General features: G+C 46.4%; 1 protein-coding gene across 1 annotated transcript in view; it reads right to left on the reverse strand.

Moving 5' to 3' along the window:
* Positions 1-27,500, reverse strand: part of syne3 (spectrin repeat containing, nuclear envelope family member 3) — a 93,553-nt gene that overhangs the window by 8,108 nt on the left and 57,945 nt on the right. The window contains exons 12-16 of the mRNA XM_079527561.1: positions 24,510-24,653; positions 23,516-23,650; positions 21,900-22,061; positions 19,814-19,986; positions 3,631-4,475 (exon numbers count right to left, since the gene is read on the reverse strand). Of these exons, the coding sequence (XP_079383687.1) occupies positions 3,631-4,475; positions 19,814-19,986; positions 21,900-22,061; positions 23,516-23,650; positions 24,510-24,653 (1,459 nt within the window). The remainder of the gene's footprint in view (positions 1-3,630; positions 4,476-19,813; positions 19,987-21,899; positions 22,062-23,515; positions 23,651-24,509; positions 24,654-27,500) is intronic.

A 27,500-nucleotide genomic window follows, 5' to 3' on the forward strand; every position in this document is an offset into this window, starting at 1 on the left:
ATATGGGTTCCTCACGATACGATATATATCGCGATATTAGGCCGTCGATAACGATAATATCACGATATTCGATATATTGCGATATTTGCGATATATCGCTATATTGTATGAAATTTCATCAACGATATCCGCAACTACAAAATACTTGGAACTGAAAAAAATGCAGCATTTTGTATTCCCACAAAGCTGTTTGGAGACTTTGGACAAATCACCATCCAGTAATTCAGTACTTCTGGTTGCTGTGGAATCTGAGTGGGATTTGCTTTATTTTAGCTGTCATTTCCTCCTTTTCTAAACATGTTGTTCATCACTTCATTATGAACAACATTTCAAATTTCTAAAAAAAAAGAAAAAAAAAAAAAAAGTTTGAAAAGTTTTTTTTCTTTTTTCGATATCGATATTTTCATAATCAATATCGATTATTTATCGCGGGAGGACATATCGATATATATCGCCATATCGATATTTCAGCACACCCCTAAGAAACATAGGGTTTTTCAGAAAACTGTCAGGATTTAGAAGACACAGACGACGTGTAAATATGAAATGAATGCTAAACCATGGAGCTAGGTGTAATGTTAAGAGTCCACAGAAGTGACACTACGTTCTGGCAGGGATGGAGAATACAACGGAATCCCACGTTCTTTGCATACATTCGGTTAAGAGCGTCTGCTAAATGCGTAAATTGTAATACCCAAACCCTATTTTAACACAATCGGCACCGGGATTCCTTCAAAATAGACGCTCTGGGGTGCCGGGAAGACATGGCCGCTTTTACTCTGTGTAGAGCCTGCACTCAATCAATCAATCTCAGTTCCATACCCAAAGGCATAGACAAGGCAGTTGACGGGTCTTAACCAAGCAAAACAAACGTTTTTATCAAGCAACAAAAAAGAGTTCCTGTGTGACGGTCGCCGTCTCAGCCATAACGATACAAAGATAATGACTCTTGAGTCTTAATCCGTCGTCTCCGTCAGTATACACACAACGCTCATCCTGTAGCTAATGACTACAGATCCCATAATCCCCAGCCTGTTGATCCAGCTTGGCACCGTCAACGACGAATGAGACAACTTATTCACTTCATGCCAGTCCAGACACGTCCGTCTTAACCCGTCCAATCGGGGAGAGCATCCGTGTCATTTCATACTGTACTTTGGGCCCCATCTTGCGCCGACTACCCTTACCCCGCCGACTACCTTTTTTCACTGACGAAAAGTAAATGGAAACTAAATGAAAACTAAGCTATGATGACTAAAACTGAGACTAAATATACTGACAATTTAGTCAACAAATAAAAAACTAGACTAAAATGTTAGGAAGGGACTAGTGGACAAGAGATCCAGTATAAGTAATTTTACACTTACACTTTAGCCATTACGACGGCATCAAGACCCACCGAAATACATTTTAGTCGACTAAATCAGGGGTTATATATACGGTATATATATATATATATATATATATATATATATATATATATATATATTGCAACTGAATGGCTAGAAAATGGAAATGAAGAGTTTAAATAGTACACATAGTACATGCATAAACTTTCCTTAATGATTATATCTGGTTTCAGTATCCATTTATGTTTTTCCTCTTTTTTTTTTTTTAATATTTTTTATGGAGGGACAGACAGTAGGCTGACAGGAAATGGGGAGAGAGATGGGGGGGTGACATGCAGTAAAGGCCGTCGGGATCGGGAGTCGAACCCGCGGCCAGACTGGATTACCAGCCAAGGTGCCTGGACCATTAAGCCATGGCCCAGGCCTCAGTATTCATTTATGACATATTTTCTCTAATAAGGTTATTTTTGCAGTCAGTTTGTATTGGGGGTGGGGAGGGGGACGGGGGTCACGAGACATGGCCAAAGCATTTCCGGGGGTCCCCAGCCCAAAAAGGTCGAGAACCCCTGGACTAAATCACCTGTAGATTTAGTCGACTAAAATCTCATGATATTTAATCGACTAAAACTACACTAAAAGATTCCAGGTGACTAAAATGTGACAAAATCAAAATTAGAAGTATTCAAGAGACTTATGACTGAAACAAACAAAAACCAAAAACCAACACCGGTTTCAAAAACAAAAAAAAGGGAACAAATGAACACGCGTACGCACCTTGAGCGTGTCCTGGCGGATCTGGAGTTCTTTGGCGCCGAGCGCCGCTCCTCCATCGGCGGCGAGGACGCCCGACAGCAGCTCGCTCTCCCGGAGAAGCCAGGCCTCAAACTCGCTCCTCCTGGCGCCATACTCGCCAGCACCCAGAGCCTTCCCCGAGCTCCCCTGAAGGACCCCCGAAGTGCAGCAAAAAAATAAAAATAAAGTGAACGAACGAACGGACGGCACAGCCAAGATGACACTAATTCACAATTTAACCCATTCAGGCCTGACGTCGAAATAAAATAAAAAGTTTGCTCCGAAAGAATATATATTCAAATATTTGTGCCACATTTTTACGATTTTTCAAAGATAGCAGGCCTACAAGCTATGAGCTTGTAGATCTTTTTTATTTTTTTATCTGCCTCAGGTCTAAATGTGTGTTTTTTTTTTAAATACAAATACGCATACAACAGTACATGCATCAATACATCTAATATTCCTTGAAATTGAGCCTGGACAACATTCACTGAATAACAGACAGATAGATGGCACTGGCGTACCACAGGTGTGTGCGCTGCTGCTGAACTTGACTCATTCGTGGCTGCATCTCTCCTGAACAGCATGAATGCGCCTCCACCCTGTCCCAGCCTCTCTCCTCCACCCTGTCCCAGCCTCTCTCCTCCACCCTGTCCCAGCCTCTCTCCTCCACCCTGTCCCAGCCTCTCTCCTCCACCATGTCCCTGCCTCTCTCCTCCACCCTGTCCCAGCCTCTCTCCTCCACCCTGTCCCAGCCTCTCTCCTCCACCCTGTCCCAGCCTCTCTCCTCCACCCTGTCCCAGCCACTCTCCTCCACCCTGTCCCAGCCTCTCTCCTCCACCCTGTCCCTGCCACTCTCCTCCACCCTGTCCCAGCCTCTCTCCTCCACCCTGTCCCAGCCTCTCTCCTCCACCCTGTCCCTGCCACTCTCCTCCACCCTGTCCCAGCCTCTCTCCTCCACCCTGTCCCAGCCACTCTCCTCCACCCTGTCCCTGCCAGTCTCCTCCACTCTGTCCCAGCCTCTCTCCTCCACCCTGTCCTAGCCTTTCTCCTCCACCCTGTCCCAGCCTCTCTCCTCCACCCTGTCCCTGCCACTCTCCTCCACCCTGTCCCAGCCTCTCTCCTCCACCCTGTCCCAGCCTCTCTCCTCCACCCTGTCCCAGCCACTCTCCTCCACCCTGTCCCAGCCTCTCTCCTCCACCCTGTCCCTGCCACTCTCCTCCACCCTGTCCCAGCCTCTCTCCTCCACCCTGTCCCTGCCTCTCTCCTCCACCCTGTCCCAGCCTCTCTCCTCCACCCTGTCCCAGCCACTCTCCTCCACCCTGTCCCAGCCTCTCTCCTCCACCCTGTCCCTGCCACTCTCCTCCACCCTGTCCCAGCCTCTCTCCTCCACCCTGTCCCTGCCACTCTCCTCCACCCTGTCCCAGCCTCTCTCCTCCACCCTGTCCCAGCCTCTCTCCTCCACCCTGTCCCAGCCTCTCTCCTCCACCCTGTCCCTGCCACTCTCCTCCATGTCCCAGCCTCTCTCCTCCACCCTGTCCCTGCCATTCTCCTCCACCCTGTCCCTGCCACTCTCCTCCATGTCCCAGCCTCTCTCCTCCGCTCCTCTCCTCCGTCTCGGCCCCGCCTTGTCTGTAGCGGCCGCCACCGCCTTGTCCCTGTGTGGCCCAAACGACTTGAGCTTCCCTCCGCGTCGTCGACCCGTCCTCTCCCACTCTCCCTCTGCTCGCCACGCCGTCGACTAAGTTCAGACCCGCCGCCGGCCCGTCGCTCTGCTCGGTCAGACCTCCCGAGGAGGAGGAGGAGGAGACTCTGAACGCGCCCCTGGAGGAGCTCTCGTCGCCCCAGGCCGCCGCTTGGCCTCCGAGGCGTCCCGCTCCCCAAGCCAGAGAATCCACTTCATCTTCTTCTTCTTCGACTCCGAATCGCCCTGAGGGGCTGCGGCCGAGCGCGTTCTCCTCGTCGTCCCGTGCGACACTGACCAGCTCGCCGCTCCCCTGGAGCCACGCCGGAGCACCCTGCCCGTAGCGCGGGCTCTCCTTGATGGCGACGACGGCGGTCACCCTGACGGCGGCCTGTCCTTCCTGCAGCTCCGGCGCTCTCGCGAGGGCGGCGAGGCCGGATCCCGCCGGGCTCTCGTAGGCCCTGTGGCCGCCGTGGCTCTCTCCCGGGGGGGTGCCGCCCACGGGGGGGCGGAGGGACGCGGTCAGGCCGTCCTCGTCTGCCAGCGACAGCAGGGTTTGGGTCAGGCTCGTCTGGCCCCCCGCCGCCTCCCCTCTGGTCCTCTGATCGGCCCGCTCGGAGTGGGACGGTTCCACGGAGCTGCTCAACAGCCTGGGAGGAGAGAGAGAGAGCACCAGGTCAAGGCTTTTTCACTAGTATGTTAACACATTTTGTGCCCAAGACGTCCACAGACGTCCTATGAATTACCGAATGTAGTGCCGAGGACGTCTGTGGACATCAAAATGTCAAAAAGTTGGTCTAAAAAGTGGGCACCCTGGCTCGCCATTTTGAATGAATGAAATTCAAAAAAATAAATAAAAATAAAACATATTCAAATGCTAAAATTGCCATTCGAAAGTACCTTTTTTCATTTATTAATTCTATTTTATATTTGTATTTTGTTTTATATTGAATTTTACCCGCTCGCTTAATGTATTGAATAACGAATCTACCGCTGTTGAATCAGCCCGGCTGCTTCTCGCCTTCCAGCCATATAGAGGAGTGAGCAACTTCCATTTAAATGAATAGCAGGGGGCGGGGCTGTCACTACAGGTCCTCACTCCTATGCCTCACTCCATCAAGTGGGATAGCTGGGCGTGAGTCAGACTACAAGCAGGAAGCAGCAGCACGTAAACAAAGGCAGACCAACATGACAGAGGCTCAAGAAAGCAACGGGGAATTCAGTATTTTAGCCGTGACGTGAGCGCCCCCCTCCAGAGATACTTCCGGGTCCAACTTTTGTGTCGCTTTTGTGTCCCCATAGAGTTATACTGTGACGCTCCGTCAGACTAAATCTGGGATTATATGTAATTGGCCACCGATGTGGCGCAAACTTGGGAAAGCTGCAGCTCTCCCAAATCTGGCTGTGACAGGCCATCTGCCCCACACGGAATACTATCGCCATTTTATTTCATTGTGTCAACTAAATCCTCATTAATTGCAAACTAGATTCAATATACTCAAGCCTGCACACATTCTAAATATGCCCCCGAAATATTGTACTGAGCAAATGGACTGTTACCACCTTCAATAATAATGATAAATATAGCTGCAAGCAGCGATAAAGCGGGACCAAGATAGAAGAAGAACAATGCGCAATAAGAACAACATGCACAAATGAGACTGACGAGCTGAGTTGTCGGTACCGGGATTTGAACTCACAACCTTGTGGACCGAAGGCGGGAGCTCTACTGCCTGACCTACACAGAGACAATCAGTGACTATATTGTAAACACTAAAACCATTCAGTGATTTGGTAACAAGAAGGTGTGTCCTCATTTTGGGCATGTCTTTATCCATTACTACAGTGTGTTTTCACGCACAGTTAAAGAGTGTGTGTGTGTGTGTGCGTGCGTGGCTGCATGCGTGTGTGTGTTAGGCAGACCTACATGCTCATAGCATGTCCCAGTACAGTACAGTACAGTACAGTACGGTACGGTACGGTACAGTATGGTACAGTACGGTGCAGTACGGTACGGTACAGTACAGTACAGCACAGTATGGTACAGTACAGTACCATATGGTACAGTACGGTACAGCACAGTATGGTACAGTACAGTACGGTATTACACATTGCACTTATTACACTATTACACTACTATTAAACTATTACACTACTATTACACCTATTACACTATTACACTACTATTACACTATTACACTAAATACACTTATCACACTATTACAAAATCTGACTCAATACACTATTTCAATATTACACTATTACACTACTATTACACTATTACACTACTATTACACTATTACACTTTTATACTATTACACTACTATTACACTATTACACTATTATACTATTACACTACTACATTTATTACACTATTACACTACTATTACACTATTTCACTATTACACTAAACACACTTATTACACTATTACAAAATGAGACTTATTACACTTACTAGTAACTCTATTATTGTGATGCCATGTCCTAGTGCCTGATGGGTCAAATGTAATCTACTTCAATATTTCTGTAGTTGAGTCATCACAAATCTTGCAGCACACAATGCATACACTGAGTTGTCTTTACCCGGATTTGAACACACAACCTTGTGGTCCAACGGCGAGAGCTCTACCAACTGAGCTATGCAGACACAGTCAGTTGACTCATTCTAAACAGTAACATCATTCAGTATAAACTTTAGTGTGTGTGTGTGTGTGTGTGTGTGTGTGTGTGCGTGCGCGCGCAATTTTCATTGGCTCATAAAAACGATTATTTGTCCGTATAGGTCCAAAGTTCACGTGTAGAAGTTTTCGTGCATTTTGAGCAAAGATTCTGGGAGGAGTTACATTTGAACTGTTTTTCATATAATTCAAAATAGCGGGTGATCTAAAGGTCAGAGGTCAAAAGTCAGAACACGAAGTTTGCAAGTTTATCAATTGAGTGCTATAGCGCCACCATTTGGCCAATCATCATGGGCTTCGCATAGTCACCGTTTGGCATGGTCCTCTACCATGTTGACAAGTTTCGCGAAAACAGACTGCACGGTTCAGCCAGAACAGCTATTTTTGGCGGAAGGAGAAGAAGAAAAATAAACACAAAAACAATAAGTGACCAAAGTCACTACGTGACTTCTTGGTCCCTTAATAATAGTCTTTATTGTCATATATTTTCTTTGTCATGGACACTTGTACAAAACATTAATAATTCTACTCGAGTTGGAAGCATTAAGACCCATTTTAACCCTCAATGGCTTCCTTTCTGAAAAATAACGTCATTGTAAAAAGATTCACGCGTTTAGATATTCTATTTACAATGAGATGCGGACGGGAGCTGGTGCCACTTGGACCCGGACGTAACGTAGCACTACAAAATTACGTCGGACTTAAATACTGAATTGGCTGCACCAGATAGATCAGACAGATCACCACTCCTTGAACATTTACGTTCGGAAATAACACCGCACCGGACCGGAGAGCATTAGTTTGCATTGCAACAGTGCAGTCAGTGCGCAGTCATTTACGAACACGGTGAGGAGTGGAAAGGTGTTTGGATTTCCATCCAAAAACGGGAAAATAACGTCAAGAGAAAACGTAATCTGCAGAGTGCAGACTATTCATTGATAAGTAGCCTTGACGAGCCATGAGGCCCATAGGGGCAGGAGCCTATCTCCTGTTTCTGTAGCGTGAGGCAGCTTGATGTACAAGGACACCCCCTGGACATGACGCTAGTATGTCGCAGGGATTTACCCCCAATCCAACCCTTGATGCTGAGTGTCAAGCAGGGAGGCACTGGGTCCCATTTTTTAGAGTCTTTGGTATGACCCGGCCGGGGATTGAACCCCGACCTCCCAGTATCAGGGCGGACACTCTAACCACAAGGCCACTGAGCTGGTGGCCTGTTCAAATTCTGTTAAAATAGAGAAACAATTGTTGTATTGCTGCCGGTGGTCTGGGGTTGTCCCGTTCATGATAGACCGACTAGTGACTACTCACGAGTCACTACTGTTTCATTAACCCATCCTGGGCGGGAACCCCTTTTGGTGTTTTAAGCATTATGTTATACTTTAGCTATTGAAAAATAGCAGATCTACAAGCTCATAGCGCGGCACCGAGTGCCGCGCTACGAGCTTGTAGCTCTGCTATTTTTTTTAAATTGTGAAAATGTGGCGCAAATCTTTGAATCAGAGCGTTTTTAACTAAAACCGTTGCTTCTGGAGGGGTCCCTGGAACAACATACTTTCAGTTGGTGGTCGGTGGCCAATTACATATAATCCTTGACATGAAAATGTTTGAGAACCACTGACATAGAAACATGGGGTTTTTCAGAAAACTGTCAGGATTTAGAAGACATTTGTAGAATTGTTCCCAGGTCAAAATGGCCTTTTTTGTTTTTGTTTTACTTTTTTGAATAGTTAAAATAGCCAATCTACAAGCGTGTTGATGTAGATTGGCTATGTTAACTATTCAAAAATGGTTTTCAAAATAGTAAAAAAGTAGTCTAGGGATAATGGGTTTAGCACGGACGAAAATAGAGCCCTTGGTGTCGAAGGAAAACGGGAGTGTCTGATTCTGTTAGAATAACACGTCAAACAAGTAGAACACAAACTTGAACAAGATTTAAAACTAGGAGCACAGGTCTCCTGCACCAGGGCAGGTCAGGTTGTGGCCTCCTGGTGGCGCTATAATAGGACAGGTCTCCACCAGGGCAGGTCAGGTTGTGGCCTCCTGGTGGTGCTATAATAGGCCAATGTGAAAAGGGTGCCATTCCTTCTTACGCCTTGGATGGCAATTGGATGATTTGAGGCATTTTGTTCCAAAAATGTGTTCTGCAAAAATCCACCTGTTGGGGGCGCTATAACAGGCCAATGTGAAAAGGGTGGGATATATTCCTCAGCCTAGTAGGAACGTCTGTGAAAGATTTCATGCTGCGTTCATGATTTGAGGCTTTTTTGTTCAAAACGGGCCAATCCTGCAAACTTTGAAAGCCAATGTTAGCCAATTAGGATGGAATATGAAATATCGGACAGATCCGTCTTGAACACATGACTATAGAGATAGTGTGTAACGATTTGCGGGATTTTTGGACACAATCTGGAGGAGTAACACACACACACACACGCACACGGACGGAGTGCAAATCATACTCTCTCCCCATGCCTTCGACCTGGTGGAGACAAAAATCAAGCAAAACGAAAACAGATGTCTCATAGAACAAAATGTAAAAAAAAAGAATATGCTGTGATTTAGGATACACGCTGATCTCCTGTATCTCCCAGCTCTCCTTTTGCCATATTATATGCTTGAGTTCCTTGACTGACAACCGTGAATTCCTCCCCGAGGAGAGCTTGCCTACTACCCAGTGTCTGAAGTTGGACTTAAAGCAGATTTCACAGCTGAGTGCCGCGCTCCACCAGAATACACAATGAGTACGGAGAGCCTCCTGATGCCCCTAACGCCTCTAGCCAACCGGTGATGGACAAGCTGATCTGTGCCAGGTGCGTTCAATGTGCACGTAACGTGCAGAGGTGTTGATTTTTGGCAGCAAAACTTTGATTTTACTTTTAGTCAGAGTCTTTGGAATAAAACTTCATTTAGTCGTCACACTTTACTAGTCATCTGAAAGGTTTCAGTGTTAAGTCAAGTTTTAGTCAACTAAGGGCAGTATTATGCGTGTCTTAAGTACCAGGTCTTATTACTTAACTTAAGACCTGGAGGCGTGATCAGTGCCATTTGGCTATTCTGAGTGGCCAAATAGCATTGACCACGCCTCCAGGTCTTAAGTTAAGTAATAAGACCTGGTACTTAAGACACGCATAATACTGCCCTAAATGTCATAGGATTTTAGTGGGATAGCCGGTTGTCCAGAACTAAAGCACTAAAGCCTCTGCCCGGGCTCTGGACAGCAGCGGCAGGCTTAGTGGGCTGCTCCCTGCGCCCCAGAGTGGAAGCCTGGGGCGGCACAGGAACCGCTTGGACCCCTGCACCCCCTGCTGGGGTGTAGCCTGGCTAATAAGCCAGACTTAAATCACACTGTCGTGTGGTATTTGAGTCTGGAGATGCTGTGTATGGATCGTGTTTCCCGGGGGGCGGGTTCAAACATTTTCTCTTTGACGCAATTGGTCAGAGCTACTGTCAGTCAAAGGTCTCAAGCATTGAACGTCACTGTACCAAATCCCGCCCATATTGCATACCGTGTCCCGATTGGCCACACCAGTTCTCTGGTGTAGGAAATGGGCATACAATTGAGCCTCTCCAGACCGCAATCCGCCGGCAGGCAATTATTTTTTGCCAACGGCTGATTCGGTCTGGCTTATTAGCCAGGCTAGCTGGGGTGGAGGAGAGGAGCCAGGAGGAGGAAGAGGAGTCGAGGCGGAGGTGCACGTTAAGTCCAGAACCGCTCGCCCCTTAGACATATATATATATAAAGGCTAGGTGGCTCAAGGCCGGAGTCTCTGACGTGGTTCACCCGGCGGCCATCTTGCTGAGGGGCTACAGTCCAGTATGTTCAATGGCAGCTCCGACAAAAAAAGTCATAACTCCCTCAAATCTTGACGGATTTACAAACGGGTTGGTTTATTACGAACGTTGTCAATGTGGCTATGATTCATTTTGTTTTTAATATGAACGTCGTATAAAAGCATATATAAGTATGCGGACGTCTCTGACCTTTATAACGAACCAAACCGTTTGAGAATTGGATGAAAATTGAGCAAGTTATGGTTATTTAAAAAGTACATGCCCCATGGACACAATGTTACGCTGCCCCTCGGTATAGGCCGCCACGTAGTAACGTCGCTCTCCATTGGCCAGAGCGCGGGTGTCGGGTGAGCTTTCTTATATATATCTGTCGGTCACGGCCAGACAGCCAACTCAAGGTACGGCCACGGAGCCGACTTGGGGACAAAACGCAGCAGCTCCTCCAAGGAAAACAAACAAATGAACGGAGCTGAACGTGAATCCCCCCCACCCCTTTTTTTCCCTCACTGTATATGTTTCTTTTCCCTTTTTACCTCCATTATGATGAATTCCTGTTCTGTTCTTTGTCTATATAGAAGTGTCTATTTGTACGTCTCTAAATGTTTTTGATGAACTGAACATGGTGGACCCTATTGGAAACAAGTGTAATGCTTAATTGGGTCGTCCACTCACAGTTAACAGCCTTTGTATTGAGTTTGTGCTCGAAATGTACTGTAATTCTGCAAACTGTTAATACATATTTCAATCAATCAAAACATCTATGGTTCGCCCCACCGACTTCCAATTTGAACACACGCGTTCCACACCCCCCGCAGGGAGTGCAGTGCCCGGTGTGGAGTCGGTCTCTGTCCAAGGCCTCTGCCGGGGCTCTGGACAGGGCCCCTGCCCCAGGTCTCTGTCCAAGGCCTCTGCCGGGGCTCTGGACAGGGCCCCTTGCCCCAGGTCTCTGTCCAAGGCCTCTGCCGGGGCTCTGGACAGGGCCCCTTGCCCCAGGTCTCTGTCCAAGGCCTCTGCCGGGGCTCTGGACAGGGCCCCTTGCCCCAGGTCTCTGTCCAAGGCCTCTGCCGGGGCTCTGGACAGGGCCCCTTGCCCCAGGTCTCTGTCCAAGGCCTCTGCCGGGGCTCTGGACAGGGCCCCTTGCCCCAGGTCTCTGTCCAAGGCCTCTGCCGGGGCTCTGGACAGGGCCCCTTGCCCCAGGTCTCTGTCCAAGGCCTCTGCCGGGGCTCTGGACAGGGCCCCTGCCCCAGGTCTCTGTCCAAGGCCTCTGCCGGGGCTCTGGACAGGGCCCCTTGCCCCAGGTCTCTGTCCAGGGCCTCTGCCGGGGCTCTGGACAGGGCCCCTGCCCCAGGTCTCTATCCAAGGCCTCTGCCGGGGCTCTGGACAGGGCCCCTTGCCCCAGGTCTCTATCCAAGGCCTCTGCCGGGGCTCTGGACAGGGCCCCTTGACCCAGGTCTCTGTCCAAGGCCTCTGCCGGGGCTCTGGACAGGGCCCCCTGCCCCAGGTCTCTGTCCAAGGCCTCTGCCGGGGGCTCTGGACAGGGCCCCCTGCCCCAGGTCTCTGTCCAAGGCCTCTGCCGGGGCTCTGGACAGGGCCCCTTGCCCCAGTGTCCATATATGGAGCTGGCCCTTTTCTGACATCTGCATACTAGACTCCATTGTTGGGCATGCCCGACAAAGAACTCCATATTTGGGCATAAATGGGACACAGACATATCTGGGTGGGGCATTCATTTCCAACTTGCATCATTCCAAGTAGGCCATATTGCCCAACGGGCACCGCTGTGGAGGCTCCAACGGGCACCGCTCTAGCAGTGTTGTTTTCGTCGACTAAAACGATGACGAAAGATGTTCGTCAACTACCTTTTCTCACTGACGGAAACTAAAATGCCATGGTGACTAAAACTATGACTAAATTATATTGGCAATTTCGTCAACAAATAAAAACTAGACTAAAATGTTAGGAAGGGACTAGTGGACAAGAGATCCAGTATAAGTCATTTTACACTTGGTTGCATGCTGAAAATAGCCGATCTACAAGCTCACAACGTGACGCGTTGTGAGCTTGTAGATCGGCTATTTTCAGCAAGTGTAAAATCAGCCATTGCGGCGGCATCAAGGCCCGCCAAAATACGTTTTAGTCGACTAAATCAACTGTAGATTTAGTCGACTAAAATCGCATGAAACTCAGTCGACTAAAACTAGACTAACACTAAAACATTCCGGTTGACTAAAATATGACTAAAACTGAAAATGAAGTTTCAGTCCAAAGACTATGACTGGACTAAAATAGAAATGTGCTGCCAAAAAACAACACTGCGCTCTAGTATTTATAAATGCTCCACATCTAGTGATGCTAGTCTGGCCATGCTATGTTCTCCCGGGTGAAATCAGCCCTCAGCTGCTTCTGACAGAAACACAGGGGCGAGGCGCTTCCCTGACTTTAGGTGGGTTTCCATCAAAACATTTCGAAAATAGGAAGCGAATAAGTAAGTAATTCGAAAAAAGAAAAGCGTATTTTTCTTGTTTCCATCCACTGACAAAATGCGCTTCTTTGGAGATATTAAATAACTTAGGCCTAGATGGCGCTATTTTGCCAGTCAAGTGAGACGTGCAGAGAGGCGCATATTATCTGACATTTATTTTACCGTTTGATGTCTGAAATCTGATAGCATCTGCATCACACACTACAGGATAATCTTACACGATTATTTGATCATGTCACACACACACACACACACACACACACACACACACACACACACACACACACACACACACACACACACACACACACACACACACACACACACACACACACACACACACACACACACACACACACACACACACACACACACACACACACACACACACACACACACTTCTCTGATTTGTTCTTCACCACGGTGCATTTGACGTTCTTTTAGGCTATTCAAATTGGTCTGCATGAAGTCCGCTGTCCAGATTGGCCACTGGGACAGGCTGTCTTTCAAACAGGCTGTCTGTTAAATAAATAGGCGTGTGTTTTTGTCTAGACAGGGGCTGGTATAGTTTCGTTTTCAAAGTACAGGGACGATCGGGACCCCTGCCCTGCGACTTGACAGTACATTTCCATTTTGACTAGTCTCCTCTCGTCCGTTTCATTCCGAGCTGTTTAGGAGAAATATCACCGATCTAACTTCATGATCAACGGCGAACGTCCTCACCGGGGAGAGCAAAAGAGCCTCAGCCTGCAGACAGAGGCTTCGAGACTCGAGTGTGTAAATTTAATAATTTATGTATCCACAGCCCACCCACCCTCCCGTTCAATCACTCCACAAGTCCACTATACTCACCATCGCGTGTGTTTTTTTCTTTTCCAACTGTTAAAAGCGATATAATGCGAGTTCAATGCTTTCTAATTAGAAATATTTTCCGCAAGTGTTTCCATAACCCATTTGCGCATTTCACTTTTTCGATATAGCCCCAAAACCGCCACCTTCTAGCGAAAAAGTGTTTTTGCGAAAAATTCAGACTTATGCGCATTTTGAGGTGTTTCCATCCAGGAGATTTTGCGAAAGAACCTTAATGCGCAAAAAAAGGCTTTATGGAAACGCACCTAGTGAGTGGTGTCTTTCTGACAGAATTACCAGTCTGGTAAACTGCCCGGGGAGGGGGATGTTAGCCTCCTCCAATCCCCTCCCCGTATTTCTGAAAGAAAGGCGCTTATAAGGGCTGATTTCACGCAACAGCCCCACGGTTTAGTGTGTGCGCGTGCGTGTGTGTGTGCGTGCGCACGTTGGATGCGATTGAGGTGGTCATCAACGTCAGTGTGTGTGTGTTTCAGCTCTATACACACAGGAGTGACAGGGAGCTCATCCTCGCTTGTCAGAACATGTTGTATTATCCCATTTTGGGCGGGAACCCCTTTTGGTATTTTAACTGTTATAGCTATTGAAAAATAGCAGATCTACAAGCTCATAGCGCGCCACGCGCTATGAGCTTGTGGGTCTGCTATTTTTGAAAAATCGTGAAAATGCGGCACAAATCTTTGAACATATATATTCTTTCTGAAGACTTTTTTTTTGTTTTATTTCGACGTCAGGCCTAAATGGGTTATGCGTGCCCGTCTCGCTCGAAGCGTTTCAAATGCCTGAATCTTTTGTCGCTGCAAGGATATATATATATAGTTATTTTCCCTTGGATTGGCCGCTCGGTATTCATAGCATGACAATTGTGCGGCGGCACACAAGGCTCGCGTCTCGTCCTTTTATTGTCTGCCGTGTCCTCCTATATGCCTTCATGAATATCCTTCACGCCAAGGGTTATTTTATCCCTTTTAGACCTCGAGGACGATTCTACAAAATGTCTTCTAAAATCCTGACAGTTTTCTGAAAAAAACTCACGTTTCTATGTCAGTGTTTTTTTTGAAAAACTCACGTTTCTATGTCAGTGTTTTTTTTGAAAAACTCACGTTTCTATGTCAGTGTTTTTTTTGAAAAACTCACGTTTCTATGTCAGTGGTATTCCCTGTACAGGACCACCAAAATTATATGTACTTGGCCGCCGACCCCCCCATCTGAAAATATGTCGTTCCAGGCGGGACCCCCCCCCCCCCCCCCCGAAGCATTAGAGTTAAAAACGTTGGCTCTGAAACAATATATATTCAAAGATGTGCGCCACATTTTCACGATTTAAAAAAAAACAGCAGACCTACAAGCTCGTAGCGCGGCACCGAGTGCCGCGCTACGAGCTTGTAGATCTGCTATTTTTCCCAATAGCTAAAGTATAACATAATGCTTAAAACACCAAAAAGGGGTTCCCCGTCCAGAATGGGTTATTGTAAAGGGCATCAATACGAAGGTAGACATTTTGCAAAACCCCCAGAGCTCCCAGACTCTGTACAGTATGCGAAGTACTCGCGCAACGTGAATGCTGACATTTTGCACTCGCATTGAATATACACACACACACACACACACACACACACACACACACACACACACACACACACACACACACACACACACACACACACACACACACACACACACACACACACACACACACACACACACACACACACACACACACACACACACACACACACACACACACACACACACACACACACACACACACACACACACACACGTGAAATGACATTTAAAGTCAAAGAATAAACCATTCTTGGCTCTGCCGATCGACACGCGTCTGAATGTTTCTGTCGGTGACTTCAAATACCGTTATTCTTCAAACGATAAGGGCCTGAGATGCAGCATGTGTGTGTGCGCGTGTGTGTGTCTATACTTCAATTGTGAGGTTGGTTCAAAGTTTGCCACAAATATGGGACCGGATTTGACTGAGAGCCTGCCATCGTGCAAACTCTATGCTTTTCAACAGAGAAAACTTTTTTTGTTTTTCTCGTCCAAAATGATTTAATAGCACAGGCAGGCTCTTCACATACTGTACTAGAGCATGTCTGAAATAAGTGTCAGAGCTGAAATCGACATGTAAATATGAAATAAATGCTTAAACATGTAGGTGTAAAGTTAGAGACCACAGGATAGACCACACAATAGATACTTGTCTCCACCACTAATGGCTTGCCTAATTAATCACTCCCCCACAATCAGTCATGCTAGTAGATATGTTCGACCTCTGGGTGGTAACGCAAAAAAATGTAAAAGAATAAACCGTACTCGGACATACAGTCGGACATACTAATAATACGGGCACACATAGCTGTGCATAGGAGACGGTGTGCCATCGTTCAAAAAAATGGCATTCATAATATCAACCATCCTAAAATGTTGATGTCCTCACCAGTAGAGTAATGCAAACGTGTGTGTGTGTGTGTGTGTGTGTGTGTGTGTGTGTGTGTGTGTGTGTGTGTGTGTGTGCGCGGTCTTGTTCTTGCCTGCATAGTGGAATGTCTCATTGTTTTAGTGAGGAGTTGGGTGGTGGGCGGTTGGGACCAGTGTTGTTTAGTGAGGAGGAGGGTGGTGGGCGGTTGGGACCAGTGTTGTTTAGTGAGGAGGAGGGTGGTGGACGGTTGGGACCAGTGTTGTTCTTGTTTTAGTGAGGAGGAGGGTGGTGGACGGTTGGGACCAGTGTTGTTCTTGTTTTAGTGAGGAGGAGGGTGGTGGACGGTTGGGACCAGTGTTGTTCTTGTTTTAGTGAGGAGGAGGGTGGTGGACGGTTGGGACCAGTGTTGTTCTTGTTTTAGTGAGGAGGAGGGTGGTGGACGGTTGGGACCAGTGTTGTTCTTGTTTTAGTGAGGAGGAGGGTGGTGGGCGGTTGGGACCAGTGTTGTTCTTGTTTTAGTGAGGAGGAGGGTGGTGGGCGGTTGGGACCAGTGTTGTTCTTGTTTTAGTGAGGAGGAGGGTGGTGGACGGTTGGGACCAGTGTTGTTCTTGTTTTAGTGAGGAGGAGGGTGGTGGACGGTTGGGACCAGTGTTGTTCTTGTTTTAGTGAGGAGGAGGGTGGTGGACGGTTGGGACCAGTGTTGTTCTTGTTTTAGTGAGGAGGAGGGTGGTGGACGGTTGGGACCAGTGTTGTTCTTGTTTTAGTGAGGAGGAGGGTGGTGGACGGTTGGGACCAGTGTTGTTCTTGTTTTAGTGAGGAGGAGGGTGGTGGACGGTTGGGACCAGTGTTGTTCTTGTTTTAGTGAGGAGGAGGGTGGTGGACGGTTGGGACCAGTGTTGTTCTTGTTTTAGTGAGGAGGAGGGTGGTGGACGGTTGGGACCAGTGTTGTTCTTGTTTTAGTGAGGAGGAGGGTGGTGGACGGTTGGGACCAGTGTTGTTCTTGTTTTAGTGAGGAGGAGGGTGGTGGACGGTTGGGACCAGTGTTGTTCTTGTTTTAGTGAGGAGGAGGGTGGTGGACGGTTGGGACCAGTGTTGTTCTTGTTTTAGTGAGGAGGAGGGTGGTGGACGGTTGGGACCAGTGTTGTTCTTGTTTTAGTGAGGAGGAGGGTGGTGGACGGTTGGGACCAGTGTTGTTCTTGTTTTAGTGAGGAGGAGGGTGGTGGACGGTTGGGACCAGTGTTGTTCTTGTTTTAGTGAGGAGGAGGGTGGTGGACGGTTGGGACCAGTGTTGTTCTTGTTTTAGTGAGGAGGAGGGTGGTGGACGGTTGGGACCAGTGTTGTTCTTGTTTTAGTGAGGAGGAGGGTGGTGGACGGTTGGGACCAGTGTTGTTCTTGTTTTAGTGAGGAGGAGGGTGGTGGACGGTTGGGACCAGTGTTGTTCTTGTTTTAGTGAGGAGGAGGGTGGTGGACGGTTGGGACCAGTGTTGTTCTTGTTTTAGTGAGGAGGAGGGTGGTGGACGGTTGGGACCAGTGTTGTTCTTGTTTTAGTGAGGAGGAGGGTGGTGGACGGTTGGGACCAGTGTTGTTCTTGTTTTAGTGAGGAGGAGGGTGGTGGACGGTTGGGACCAGTGTTGTTCTTGTTTTAGTGAGGAGGAGGGTGGTGGACGGTTGGGACCAGTGTTGTTCTTGTTTTAGTGAGGAGGAGGGTGGTGGACGGTTGGGACCAGTGTTGTTCTTGTTTTAGTGAGGAGGAGGGTGGTGGGCGGTTGGGACCAGTGTTGTTCTTGTTTTAGTGAGGAGGAGGGTGGTGGACGGTTGGGACCAGTGTTGTTCTTGTTTTAGTGAGGAGGAGGGTGGTGGACGGTTGGGACCAGTGTTGTTCTTGTTTTAGTGAGGAGGAGGGTGGTGGACGGTTGGGACCAGTGTTGTTCTTGTTTTAGTGAGGAGGAGGGTGGTGGACGGTTGGGACCAGTGTTGTTCTTGTTTTAGTGAGGAGGAGGGTGGTGGACGGTTGGGACCAGTGTTGTTCTTGTTTTAGTGAGGAGGAGGGTGGTGGACGGTTGGGACCAGTGTTGTTCTTGTTTTAGTGAGGAGGAGGGTGGTGGACGGTTGGGACCAGTGTTGTTCTTGTTTTAGTGAGGAGGAGGGTGGTGGACGGTTGGGACCAGTGTTGTTCTTGTTTTAGTGAGGAGGAGGGTGGTGGACGGTTGGGACCAGTGTTGTTCTTGTTTTAGTGAGGAGGAGGGTGGTGGACGGTTGGGACCAGTGTTGTTCTTGTTTTAGTGAGGAGGAGGGTGGTGGACGGTTGGGACCAGTGTTGTTCTTGTTTTAGTGAGGAGGAGGGTGGTGGACGGTTGGGACCAGTGTTGTTCTTGTTTTAGTGAGGAGGAGGGTGGTGGACGGTTGGGACCAGTGTTGTTCTTGTTTTAGTGAGGAGGAGGGTGGTGGACGGTTGGGACCAGTGTTGTTCTTGGCAGCAAATTTTAGATTTTAGTTTTAGTCAGTCATTTCAATAGTTTTCATTTAGTTTTAGACACCTGGAATGTTTTAGTGTTAGTCGACTTTTATCATAGGATTTTTAGTTGACTAAATCAACTGTAGATTTAGTCGACTAAAATGTATTTCAGTGGGCGTTGATGCCGTCGTAATGACTGTTTTTACACTTGCTGAAAATAGCCGATCTACAAGCTCACAACGCGTCGTGAGCTTTTAGATCTGCTATTTTCAGCATGCAACGTAGTGTAAAATGACTAATAATGGATCTCTTGTCCACCTAGTCCCTTCCTAATATTTTAGTTTAGTTTTTATTTGTTGACGGAATTGTCAATACATTTAGTCATAGTTTTAGTCATCATGGCTTAGTTTTTGTTTCGTTTTTATGTCGTTTTTTTTGCCAGTGAAAAAAAAGGTAGTCGACGAACATTTCTCGTCTTAGTATTAGTCGACGAAATCAACACTAGTTGGACTCGGGACTATAGAGCGTCGTAGTCACGTTCATTTTCATCAGACTTTTAAAAAGTATTTCTTTAAAGACGTTTATACGCCGCGGACAAAGCCAACTCTTGTCGTGACAAATCATGACAATAAACTAAGGCTGTCAAAGTTAACGCGTTAATCGTGCGTTAACTCAAAGTCCTTTTAACGGCGTTAATTTAATTAACGCGCGATTAACGCACGGTGAAGTTTGACCGAACGGTTGAGAGACGCATACATGTGAATGCAGGCAGCTAGATTCCAATAGCCCCGCCTCTCTCTCATTCCCCCCCCACTCTCTCTCTACCATTCCCACTCAGTCCGGACTCCGGGCCGTCAGTACTATAGGGCACTGGCACATGCCTCCGTTGGGCTCGTTATTAATTAATTTGCTTCACAATGTGTTAGATCAGAAGCTCTTTGAAGTGTGTGTGTGAGTGAGTGAGTGAGTGAGTGAATGATTTTGGGGGGTGTATGCATGTACACATAGTACATGCATACACCTTCCCTAATGATCATATCTGGTTTCAGTATTTATTTATGGTGTATTGTCTCCATTATTAAGGTTATTGTAGCAGTCAATTTATATTGGGGGTCGGTCGGTCGGAGGCGGGGCGGCGGTCACCGAGACACTGCAAAAGCATTTCCGGGGGGTCCCCGGCCGAAAACGTTGAGAACCCCTGCTCTATAGTGCCACGTGCGTGCGTGCGTGCGTGCGTGCGTGCGTGCGTGCGTGCGTGCGTGCGTGCGGTATACCTGTAGATGTTGAGGCTGAGGTCGTGCAGGGCCAGCCAGGACGCCCGCAGGCGCTTCATGTCGCGCACGATGTGCACACGGCCCTCCTCCGACGTGCGCTCCAGCACGCCCTGGCCCTGCGCCTCCGTCTGGTGCAGCTGCAGCTCCTTCTCCGGGAACTCGCCCAGTGCCCTCTGGAGAAAAGAAAATCACACCCGTGTGAACCGAGTGGTGCAACTCCCCTCTATTGGTTCTCTGTATCGTTCCAATTTGTATCGTTCCAATTTCTTCTCTGTATCGTTCCAATTTGTATCGTTCCAATTTCTTCTCTGTATCGTTCCAATTTGTATCGTTCCAATTTCTTCTCTGTATCGTTCCAATTTGTATCGTTCCAATTTCTTCTCTGTATCAGTTCAGTTCCTATTGGTTCTAACACGATCTCTCTCTCTCTCTGTTTCTGGCACAACAGCGCCACTTTTGGTGCTCATTGGTACTGGTCACATAGTCACACACAAACTTGAACACGGACATTGCTGTTCCTTGGAGTGGTTGCACCACTCAAAAAGCAGGACAAACCACACAACTTATTAAAAAGCCATTTTGGACCCGAGGACGATTCTACAAAATGTCTTCTCAAATCCTGACCCTCATGTTTCTGTGTCGGTGGTTCTAAAACTATTTCATGTCAAGGACCACCCAAAAAATATATGCAATTGGCCGCCGACCCCCCCATCTGAAAATATGTTGTTGCTTTTCTTTTCTTTTTCCCTGACCATAAATTAACTTCCCTACTTGCTATGGCGTCACACAAAAGCATCAAAAGTGTCTTTTTCTTTTGTGTAAGTCATGTGTATTTTGTATGCTTTATTGTAAAATCATTAAAAAACGTTGATGACAAAAAGTAGCTGGTCGCAAGGCTATTTTCATTTTGTTTTGAATCTTGAAACATTCTTTTGGACATACAGTATGAGGTTTCCACCCGACAGACGAAATAAATAAACAAAATATGTATAGATCTAGAAATGAATTAACCACTAAAGCCCCACTTTATCCAGTGTCGCACAATGGTGTCCTGCATTATACATACTGTATTGGTATACTAATTTAGCTTCTTCTTCAATAAAACAGTTTTTGATATCCTTTAAATTGGGCCTGCGTCTCCATTTTCGTTACAAGCCTGAGCCAGTATGTCCAACACAGTATGCCATAATCAAATCAGTAAAATAGTGTGCGTAGGGTCGTGTGTAGACTGTAGAGAGCAGCCTCTTCAGTTTGGTGAGGTTGAGAACTGAACATTTTTTTAATGTTGATTTCACGACGATTTGGCAAAACTATAGCGAACATTAGACGACAATAGCCTGCACGAATCTGAACCCAGAAATTATCGTTTAATCGACTAAACCTATTAGTCTAATTGACCACTTAACTGGATCAGTGCCAGTGATATAGTGGACGCGAGTATTTTGGCCGTTTTTAGCACATTTTGTGCCCAAGACGTCTGTGGACGTCTTTGGTATTACCGCACGGGCAGAGCCCAAGACGTCTGTGGACGTCTTTTGAAAAAAAAAAATATATATATATATATATATTTTTTTTTTTTTTTTTTTTTTTTTAATAAATAAAATCCAAAAAATCAAAACAATGATTTTTTTTATTTTTTTTTATACGTGGTGCCAAAGTTTGTGTTTTTGCCATTGATAATGCATTTGGCGTTTAAATTAAATAACTCAGAAACTATAAAACATTTCAAAGTAAAAAGTTCCAGCATGTGTCTCCACAGTCAGCTGAATTATAAAAAATGTGAATGGATTTTCTAGGTGAAAGTGATTTTTGGGCAGTTTTGCGTGGGCTCTCAAAGTGTTAGGTAAACGTCACGTTTATAACGTCACGAATATTTCAAAATATTCGTGTCACTGAATATGAAGTCACCTCGCCTAGTCCCACCCCCACCACACACACACACACACACACACACACACACACACACACACACACACACACACACACACACACACACACACACACACACACACACACACACACACACACACACACACACACACACACACACACACACACACACCCAACCCCCCCCCCCCCCCCCCACCTGGGCTTCGTGCTGCCGGTTGGCCACGCTCCACTCTCCCTGGGGATTGCGGTAGGACTCCATCTTCTGCTTCATGACCATCAGCCACTTCTCCACGTTGAGCAGGCTCTCGTGGAAGCTCTCGTGCTCGCCCACGCTCTCCTCGCTCTCGCTCACCTTCACCTGATACAAAAACAGTTGAGGTGGTTCCAGGTGATCCTCGACAGGTAAGTTGGTAACCAAAATGGACCCTTCTACACCTTTAACTCTTGAGAGCGTAAAATGAAACCAAATGGACCCGGAACTCTCAAGAGTTCAATTGTTGTTAAACGTCTGCATTACTTAATTTACAAGAAGTTATCTCTCCTAATGGTACCAACATCAACACACGTAAGCTTGTAGATCTGCTTTTTTTTAATGTATAGCACTTTTCCTCAGGGAATTTAAAGGCCTAAGCTAAAGCTAAGCTACTTTTGAAACGATTGACGATCACGCGAAACAAATTGCGATTATCTCAAATAATACGATAATATCTCAAATAATACAAAAGTTTTAACTTTTACTTCAGTTGCATAAACTGCAGTTGCAAGATTCACCCAATCTAATTAACCAATACATCATTATTTTTGTTATGATTGCCTGCTTTCATATGACATGAAAAGTCAAATATTTTGCCTTTGAAAAATTTAAAGGCAACAGACTAGACTAGAGTGACATACATTTCTCACATGCATGAGGTAAAAAAAAAAGTCCAGCTTTTCACCAGAGGAGAATAGCACAGGCAGACTCTTCAGTCTTCATATTAGAGCATGTCTGAAATAAGTGTCAGAGCTGAAATTGACATGTATATATGAAATAAATGCTTAAACATGTAGCTAGGTGTAATGTTAGAGACCAAAGAAGACATGTAAATATGAAATAAATTCTTAAACATGTAGCTAGGTGTAATGTTACAGAATGTCCACAGAAGTGAACCTTTCAAGCCTGTTTTCTCAACTCGCTGTTTTCTGCAAGACATCACTCTATAAGCCATATCTCCAAAACTGGTGGGTCAAACACTATGTCAATTTGAAGCTATGATTCCCTGCTTTCATAGGACATGAATTTTTTTTTAAAAATCCAATCGCAGTCTCTCAGTCAAATGTGGACACAAATGATCGGAAACGGATCGGGGAAGAAAAAAAAAAACGTCATCGGGACATCCCTCGAAGGATTCAAACGTGGACAAACGACCATGCGGCCCCCCTTAGCCTAACAGCCTTGTACAGTAGCCTCCAGTCTTACCCTAACATCTTTGTACAGTAGCCTCCAGTCTTACTTAGTAGTTTTCGTCCACTAAAACTAAGAGGAAAAATGTCCGTCGACTACCTTTTACGAAAACTAAATGGAAACTAAATGACCCTAAACTAAGCTATTATGACTAAAGTTAAGACTGAATGTATACTGACAATTTTCGTCAACAGATAGAAACTAGACTAAAATGTTAGGAAGGGGACTAGTGGACAAGAGATCCAGTATAGGTCATTTTACACTTGGTTGCATGCTGAAAATAGCATTCCAGGTGACTAAAAGGTGACTAAAACTAAACGGAAGCCATTCAAGAGACTACATGACTACGCAACTTAAAAAGCACTGACCCTGAGCGCCTTGTACAGCAGCTTCCAGTCGGCGTGCAGCGTCTCAAACTGGGTCCGGTTGGTGGCGCTGGAGGACACCAGGGTCTCCAGGGCTGTGATGTGAGCCTCGCACTCCTCCAGGTCCTTCTGGATCACCTGGTGGGGACACAGACCCATTTAGACCTGAGGACGATTCTACGAATGTCTTCTAAATCCTGACAGTTTTCTGAAAAACCCTCATGTTTCTATGTCAGCGGTTCTCAAACATTTTCATGTCAAGGACTCCAAAAATGGCCGCCGACCCCCCCGATCTCAAAATATGTTGTTCCAGGGGCAACCCCCGGAAGCAAGGATTTGAGTTAAAATCGGTCGCTCTGAAAGAATATTCCAAGGTCTGCGCCACATTTTCACTATTTTTTCAGAAATAGCAGACCTACAAGCTCGTAGCGCGGCACGCGGCACCGCGCTATGAGCTTGTAGGTCTGCTATTTTTCAATAGTTAAAAGTTTTAAATAATGCTTAAAACACCAAAAGGGGTTCCCGCCCAGAATGACTATATACTACGACTATATACTACGCTGTGGAGCAAAGGTTGCACATAGGTTGTTGGATTTGAGATCTACTTCTGAGAATCCTACGTCAGTGGTGCTCAACCTTTTTCACATCAAGGACCCCCAGAATGATCTGTATTTGGCCGCGGACCCCCACCTTAAAATATAGAGTTCCAGGCCCCCCCCCCCCCCCCCCCCAGAAGCAAAGATTAAGATTAAGTCACAAACATGAAAGATTTGCGCCACATTTACACGATTCTTCAAAAAAATAGCAGATCTACAAGCTCTTAGCGCGTCACCGAGTGCCACGCTAAGAGCTTGTGGGTCTGCTATTTTTGAAAAAAAATCGAAGAACGACGGGCATAGAAACATAGCTTTTTCAGAAAACTGTCGGGATATAGAAGATTTTTTTTTAGAATCTGATCTCAGGTCAAAATGGGTTTTTAAACGCACGTCATACGCACCCTGAGTTGGTCCGCCTGGCTCTTCTTGGCCAGGATGTCGGGCTGGAGGCCGCTGGCGGCCAACAGCCTCTCCCTGAGGACGGACAGCTTGGAGCGGATGGACTCGTGGGCATCGCCAAAGTCTTTGGTCCTGGAGATCAACCCCTGAGGTGGAGGGAGGGAGGGGGGAGAGAGAGAGAGAGAACCTTGTTCTTTACAAGTTGGCTGGAAGGATAAGGCTCTCTGGGTCAGAGACATTCAAGAGGGCTTATTTTTATTCGTCACTCTCTCCCACAAGGTACAAGCAGTGAAACGTTAAGAAGAGCATATTGGTCGGGCTCTATAAAAAGCCCCTAGATTAGATGGGTGGGTGGGGGGGGATGTCAAAATATATATTTTTTTTTACTCGTTCAATTATAAACTAGCTATAGGCTGACATGAAAAGCTTTTTGAATTCTCTTTGAATTTGTGTCAACTAAAACTATGCCATGAAATGACTAGTGGAGAGGAGATCCAGTAGAAGGCAGACGAGTCATTTTATGAAAACTAGCCTACATCTACATCTAAGGCTAGAACTACAAGCTCACAATGCGTGGAGACGCGCTGTGAGCTTGTAGATCAGCTAAGGCTATAACTACAAGCTCACAATGCGTGGAGACGCGCTGTGAGCTTGTAGATCAGCTAAGGCTATAACTACAAGCTCACAATGCGTGGAGACGCGCTGTGAGCTTGTAGATCAGCTAAGGCTATAACTACAAGCTCACAATGCGTGGAGACGCGCTGTGAGCTTGTAGATCAGCTAAGGCTATAACTACAAGCTCACAATGCGTGGAGACGCGCTGTGAGCTTGTAGATCAGCTAAGGCTATAACTACAAGCTCACAATGCGTGGAGACGCGCTGTGAGCTTGTAGATCAGCTAAGGCTATAACTACAAGCTCACAATGCGTGGAGACGCGCTGTGAGCTTGTAGATCAGCTAAGGCTATAACTACAAGCTCACAATGCGTGGAGACGCTTTCAATAGCTAAATTATAACATAATGTTTAAAACACCAAAAGGGGTTCCCGCCCAAAATGGGTTAACTGTCCTTTTGCGCAGATCACGCAAACCTCAGCAAAAACAAAAGGACAATATCGATGGCCTCCAACTGTACAAGCTCACAATGCGTCGAGACGCGCTGTGAGCTTGTAGATCAGCTATTTTCGGCATGCAGTGAAGTATGAATCAGGCCTTTATAATCACTTCCCGCCAAAATGCAGTTTCGGCGCCTAAATCTACAGTAGATTTAGTAGACCATAAAATCCTGTGCTATTCAGTCAACTGAAACTATGCTAAAACTAATTTCAAATGACAAAAAAAAAAATACGACGACAACGTAATCATTACGTTTTTGGCGTATTTTTTGTCATTAGTTTAACCCATTTTGGGCGGGAACCCCTTTTGGTGTTTTAAACATTATGTTATAATTTAGCTATTGAAAAATAGCAGATCTACAAGCTCGTAGCGCGCCACGAGTGGCGCGCTACGAGCTTGTATTTTGGAAAAATCTTTCCGAAAATTGTCATGATTTAGAAGAATTCGAGCTCAGGTCTAAATGGGTTAATGTGACTTAATTCAAAAGATTATGACCAGAAACTAAACGAAACATGTCCTCTCAAAACGAACACTGCTGCGACATGATGCGTGTCAAAGTTCATTGGCCAGGAGGTGGCGATAGAGAAGAGTCCATGCGGAGCGTGATATGTGCACCGTACACCCCTCCCTCCCTGCACCCCTCCCTCTCTGCACCCCTCCCTCCCTGCACCCCTCCCTCTCTACACCCCTCCCTCTCTGCACCCCTCCCTCTCTGCACCCCTCCCTCCCTGCACCCCTCCCTCTCTACACCCCTCCCTCCCTGCACCCCTCCCTCCCTGCACCCCTCCCTCTCTGCACCCCTCCCTCTCTGCACCCCTCCCTCTCTACACCCCTCCCTCTCTGCACCCCTCCCTCTCTACACCCCTCCCTCTCTACACCCCTCCCTCTCTGCACCCCTCCCTCTCTGCACCCCCCAGATTGAGGCTTTAATCTTTAAGACAGAAACCTTCTGCACTTATTGTAGGCATATCTTACGCAGCGCAAAGATGTCCCGTTACCGTGGATAGACGTGGTCGAACGAGGAGACCGAAGCCCTGGTCGAAATGATGGTCAGATGAGCACATTAATCAGTTGCTTAAGGAAACGCACACAAAAAAACCCACTGCATGGTCAGTCGTAAACACGGAGCGCTCTGTCACTGTGTGGGGAGTTAAACTCTCTTGAAAACTTGAAATTGGACATTCTGCATAATTACTACTTTTACTTTTGTCCAAAACCATATCGCCCTTCAAAAAAAAAGGCTGCTAAATTATATATAGATGCACTTTACATTTACTTTTTAATGCTTTGTTTCCTAATGTAAGGTACTGTTTGCTTGTTTTTATGTGGGGACTGCGGATGAGAATTAGCTTTTTTTTTGCTAAATCCGGTGTATTTGCATTGCATTTATATTTATATATTTACATTAATATGCATTGTCCCGTCCAGTGTTGCTTTTGACGGCACATTTTAGTCATAGTCTCTTGAACACAACAGTGTTTTATTTAGTTCTAGTCACATTTTACTCACCCGGAATGATTTTAGTGTCAAGTCTAGTTTTAGTCGAAAAAAAATAATCATAGGATTTTAGTCGACTAAATGTACAGTTGGAGGCAAGGATGAAGACCGTATAGGTCGAAACATGTCGGTTGAATACAGTTTTACTCCTTTTTAACCTTTAAGTGTGCCCGGATCTCCGCTTTGTACATTCTAAATGTACAGTTGATTTAGTCGACTGAAATGGCATTTTTTACACTACAAGCTCACAAGCTGTGAGCTTGTAGATCGGCTATTTTCAGCACGCAACCCAATGTACAATGACTTAGACTGGATCTCTTGTCCACTAAGTCCCTTCCGTCTAAATAAAACCACATACAGTTGGAGGCCATCGATATTGTC

This window comes from Electrona antarctica, assembly GCF_951216825.1.
Source record: "Electrona antarctica genome assembly, chromosome: 18".
In the NCBI taxonomy this organism is placed as follows: Eukaryota; Metazoa; Chordata; class Actinopteri; order Myctophiformes; family Myctophidae; genus Electrona; species Electrona antarctica.